Source organism: Medicago sativa, chromosome 5, assembly GCF_051527215.1.
Source record: "Medicago sativa cultivar Bolivia chromosome 5, Bolivia_mono, whole genome shotgun sequence".
Taxonomy (NCBI): domain Eukaryota; kingdom Viridiplantae; phylum Streptophyta; class Magnoliopsida; order Fabales; family Fabaceae; genus Medicago; species Medicago sativa.
The window spans coordinates 18,347,269-18,352,524 of NC_140753.1; the positions used below are offsets into that span (position 1 = coordinate 18,347,269).

Below are 5,256 nucleotides of genomic sequence, written 5' to 3' on the forward strand. Positions count from 1 at the left end.
ACTTGTCATGGCAGAAGAAAAGAGTCTGGGAGAGTATCACAAAATCTCAAGAGTTTGTGTGAGATTGTTGGATGAGTCTATTTTAACTAAAAAGTCTCACACAATCTATTCCACAAATGAATCCATTAAAATCTCTCTAATTTTCAATACCAAGAGACATTTTATAAGTTCCTAGAAATCCCAATTGAATACCAACGGATTTCGTTGTATTTAAAAAAAAAGGCTTGATTGTCTTGATTGAATACCACAAGATTTATTTAGATTTTATAAAAGTCTTGATTGAATACCACCAAACTTTTTTATCATAAAAAAGTCTTTTAAAATCCTTTGAAATCACAATCCAATACACCCCCCTTAATTTTTTATTTTCAAAGTCAAACTTGTAGGATATTGTAATTGTGATATTATGATATCATCTCTAACTTCTATCTCTATTGGTGAAATGGCAGCTACTATCACCACTCCCGCTGCTCTCAGGTTTCTTCCTCCAAATCCCACAACCAGAAAAACATTCAACTTCTTCTCAATTCTAAAACCAAATTTCAACTCACTTCGTTCATTCTCCCATTCATCGTTATTTTCTCAATCTCACAAATACCCTCTTTCTCCCTGCAAATGCTCCTTCACTGCCCCTGTTTCCACCACAACTTACGAGGTACTTACTTATCCAACTGTTTACTTATCCAACTGTCTCCTACTGTTTGTAATGTACAAATTGAGAAATCAAACATTTTTGGTTTCTTTGTTAGACAAATGTTGCTAAGTGTGTGTTTGGTTCTAGGACGATGAAAATTGGTTTTGGTTGAAAATTAGTTTTAGATAAACATGAATTATGCTTGTAACACATACCAATTTCTTTTTCTATATATTTTTCTTTTTATAATTTGATCTTTTGGTATTTGAGTTTGATTTATAACTGATGGTAACTAACAAGTATAACAAAATGCAGTTTTCTGATAATGCTTCAGAGATGGAGTTAAGATTAAATATAGGAAGCATGGATGTAAGAAGCACAAAAGACATATCGGTTGATGCAAACGATACATCTTTAACTATCAGAGTTTTGCAGTCAGGATCTCCCATTACATTGATAGACACTAATCCTCTTTTTGACAGGATTAAACCCTCGGAAACAATATGGTTTGTGCAATTTTAAACTACGTTAAAAATGGAATTTTGAACCGTATTTTGGTCTTTTCGCCTTTGTGGTTGAATGGTTCTGATTTGGGCAGGTATATAGATGATGATCATCTTGTGGTGAATTTCAAGAAAAACGATCCTGAGTTGAAATGGCCTGACATCATGGAATCATGGGAATCACTTGCTGCTGGATCATCACAGCTTTTGAAAGGAACATCAATCTATCTTGTTGGTGATTCCACTGAAATCAACCAGAAAGTGGCTGAAGAGCTTGCTACTGGTCTGGGGTACGTACGCTTTAACTCTGTTTGTGATTCTAATTATCAATATTCATAAGGCTCGTAACTAGGAGAAATAATTGTGCGAAGTGGTGTATTTTTGTGTTAGATGCCTATGATTGATGTGCAACTCTGATCAATGGCTTAAATTAACATTCTAGTGTTTAATGTTCATCTCTTCTCAGGTACACGCCACTAAGTACAAAAGAGTTGCTCGAAACTTATTCCAATCAAACCGTGGATTCATGTAAGTGTCATTGCTATACCTTGTTTTTTTCTTTCAGATGTCTTGGGCTATTCCTTCCACCATAGGGCTGCAAGGTTCTTCAAAGACATGATAGATAGAGACATCAAATTTCTGTATAGTATGTACTGTCATCAACATTAGCATATTTAATATTACAATAGAACTCTAGGATGAATCGTGTGAGTGCCTATAGTAATGTCTTTTACTAGATAGTACGTGTATCAGTTTGACTCTAATTTTAGGTACTGCCTTAAAGGCTTTAAGTCTAGACACATTTAAAGCAATGTGCCAATTCTGCCTATTATCAGTGTCACATGGAAGTTGCTGAGTTTTCGTACTACCTTTCTGTAGCCGTTATGTGTGTTACTTCGACTAGCAAAGATTTGTTACAAATTGAGGAACCAGTCTGGTTTTTTCCTCCTCTGTCCTTGATGCAATTCATGGCTTTTCAACCATCATTTTTCTTGAATCATTTCAGACCCCATCCCGGAAACCCAAAAGTGGTTGGCCATGATAAAAGTGGGTTGTGACCTTAAGGGTCTGTTTGTGAGTTGGTTTTTGGAGGGTTTTGGAGGGCTATGCCAATATTTTGATATATATTTGCGAGTTGGACCTTAAGTGAACTTTGCCAAAAATGTCAGGGATATTAATCCTAGACTTGCAACCCTCGGAACCTTGGCCCCAAGGTTTATCTTAGAGCTATTTGAGTTAATTTCTGAATAAAGAATAATAACAAAAAAAAAGCCCCTTACTCGAAAGATATTAGCACGGTGATCAGGGACGGATCCAGACATTTATTATACGTGGAGCTAAAATTTTGAAGAAACAATAATGCAAATTATATTAAAAATAAGAAGAGTTTTTTCTACCATATGCAAATTTGCACATGTTAAGAAATTTAAAATGGTAAGTTTGTCTTATAACTTGTGTATTTTATATTAAATATATAACTTTTTAATAAACAATATTGGTGTTTTTCAATGAAAGTTACTTCCTTTGTGCATGCGGTGCATCCATATCAGGCACATCAATATCATGCTTATTTCAAATTTTAATAACTTTAGATATAAATTCTTCTCATCCCTCATTCCTCATTTCTTATAATTATTTTTTGGTATCATTAACAAGTGACAAAACATTCAAAAGATCTTATTTTTAACATGTATTTTATTTATTAAAAAAAAAAGGAAAATTTCATGTGGAGCTTTAGCTCCACATTGCTCTCAAATGGATCCGCCCCTGACGGTGATGCATCTTGTTTTAGTATAAGAGGACATGGCTGCAACAATTGCACAAACTTCAATACCTTGGTCACTTAAATCCTATATATTGCAGTGTATTAACAAATGTAATCATATTCCAGGGCTGCTTGCTGAAGGTTCTGACTCAGTAGCCGAAGGCGAAGGCACTGTACTTGAAAGCATAAGTAGGTAAGTCAATTTCTTCATTTCATTTTCTGGATACTTTTGTTGCTAGGTTCTAACACAATTTTTCTACTTCTGACTTTTGAGTTCTCTGCTAGTCATGTAAGGGCAGCAGTTGCAACATTAGGAGGTAAACATGGTGCTGCTGGAAGATCTGATAAATGGCGACATCTTTATGCAGGATTTACTGTCTGGTTGTCACAGACTGAAGCATCAGGTGATTTTAGTTGATATGTTATTTGGCTGTTTTTACAAGATATGTCTTCAGTTTCAGTCCAATAGTCCAACCTTGTTTTGAACCTTGAAAACAAGAGATGAGTCACTTGATCCTTGACTCGAAGAAATTTTATCATTACAAAGATTGTGTGTTGGATGGGGGATTCAGGAGGCGAAGAGTGTGGAATCCATGATTGAATCAACCTTTGTTGGAAATTTTTCAAAACGGTGTGGGTGGGTGGGGGATGAGAAGTGAGAAAACTAAACAAGGGGAAGCAAACTTATTTGAACTTATCTATTGACCTAAACACTCGTGAGATTGTTTGAAAGAGCTCATAAAAATGACTTATAACTTACATGAAAACAGATTTACTTTATTTTATCTTTTGTTATAGAAATAGCTTATACATAACACTTGTATCATAAGAGCTTAGTTATGTCATTAAAAATTGATTTTGATATCATGAAATACAGATGAAGTGATTTTGATAGCATGAAATACAGATGAAGATTCAGCAAGGGAGGAGACACACAGAAACGTCAAAGATCGCATAACTGCATATACGAATGCAGATGTGGTTGTGAAATTACAGGGATGGGATCCAGCTTATGCTAAAAGTGTGGCACAGGGATGTTTGAGTGCCCTAAAACAGTTAATCCTATCAGACAAGAAACTTCCAGGTACTTGTGCTGATTTATTTTTAAATCCCTTGATGTCACATTAGACTCCAATCCATTTGACTGTTTGAGTAGTTGTTTTTTTTATTTAAATAAGTCCCCTTAAAACATCAAACTTCTGGCCTGATAACTTGGACAGTTGCTTTTCATTTCGTTAAGAGTATGTTTGGATAAACAGTTTAATTAAGGGCTTATTGATTTAAATAAGTCCCCTTAAAACATCAAACTTCTGGCCTGATAACTTAGACAGTTGCTTTTCATTTCGTTAAGAGTATGTTTGGATAAACAGTTTAATTAAGGGCTTATTGAATAAGTTTTTATTGTTTAAGCTCTCATGCATAAGTTATTTTCATAATCGAAGAGAATGTAGTTAAATTGTTTTCATATAAGTTGTATAACTTGTAAATTATTTTTGTAAACTATCCTAAGAAACATAATGAATGTCATAAACTAAAACTGTCTCAAACACTTGCTCAAGATTTTATGTCATAAGGTAAGTTCAAATAAGCTATAAATGAACTCTTCTAAATGTACCTTCTACATGGGATGAAAATGGAGACTGAAAATAAGATTTAAAAGTTGATTAGTCATGATTCTTCATGTTCAACTCTGTTATCATGCAGGTAAAAAAAGCCTGTACATAAGATTGGGATGTCGTGGTGATTGGCCAAACATCAAACCCCCCGGTTGGGATCCATCAAGTGAAGGTGGTGAAACTCTTGGCACGCAATGATAATGCTTGTAATATTAATAGCAACTTGTAACATCAAATTTTTTCAGCAGCAGTTGGAGTTCTTGGCTGCATTCACCCCTATAAAACAAAAAACTCAGAAAATCAAAAGTTGTAGAAAATGATAAACACTACATTCCTACTCAAAATCGAACACAAAGTCAAACTAATCACAAATAATCAACATGGTTACCGTAACATGATTTTTTGTTGGATGGTCATTTTAAATGTAAACTATCCACCCCTTTGTATGCTAAGTTTTATGAATTAATCGGCTGTTCATGTTAGTTTAAATTTACGTTTAATATGTGTGACCATTGGATGTGACGATCTTGAGTTTTTTCACTTTGTAAGTTTCAAATTTGAGCATTTTTAATATCATTCTTTAACAATAATATGATTTGCTTCAAACTGAGAATCAATAAATTATGGTCTCGAACTCTTGATCTTGCATATATACAAGTTAAAAATGAGTTTTATGTAAGCAAATAATAGAATGACAATTGAGAATTTAATTTTAGTTTAAAGGTATTTTAGTCATTT

The 5,256-nt window shown here is 33.9% G+C and overlaps 1 protein-coding gene across 1 annotated transcript; it reads left to right on the forward strand.

Annotated features, from left to right (window-relative positions):
* Positions 1–369: 369 nt before the first annotated feature.
* Positions 370–5,007, forward strand: SKL2 (shikimate kinase like 2). Its single transcript, XM_085714165.1, has 8 exons — positions 370–655; positions 950–1,140; positions 1,233–1,427; positions 1,604–1,665; positions 3,029–3,095; positions 3,188–3,306; positions 3,810–3,986; positions 4,607–5,007. The coding sequence occupies exons 1-8, from the start codon at positions 407–409 to the stop codon at positions 4,714–4,716; spliced, it is 1,170 nt and encodes a 389-aa protein (XP_085570291.1). The 5' UTR covers positions 370–406; the 3' UTR covers positions 4,717–5,007.
* The last annotated feature ends 249 nt before the right edge of the window (positions 5,008–5,256 follow it).

What these genes read in the sequence shown, in the direction of transcription:
- SKL2 (XM_085714165.1), top strand. Translation starts at nt 407, where the DNA reads ATGATATCATCTCTAACTTCTATCTCTATTGGTGAAATGGCAGCTACT. An exon ending in CAATCAAACCGTGGATTCAT is followed by an intron (nt 1,666 to 3,028) that starts GTAAGTGTCATT and finishes ATCATATTCCAG; the next exon opens with GGCTGCTTGCTGAAGGTTCT. An exon ending in GTACTTGAAAGCATAAGTAG is followed by an intron (nt 3,096 to 3,187) that starts GTAAGTCAATTT and finishes GTTCTCTGCTAG; the next exon opens with TCATGTAAGGGCAGCAGTTG.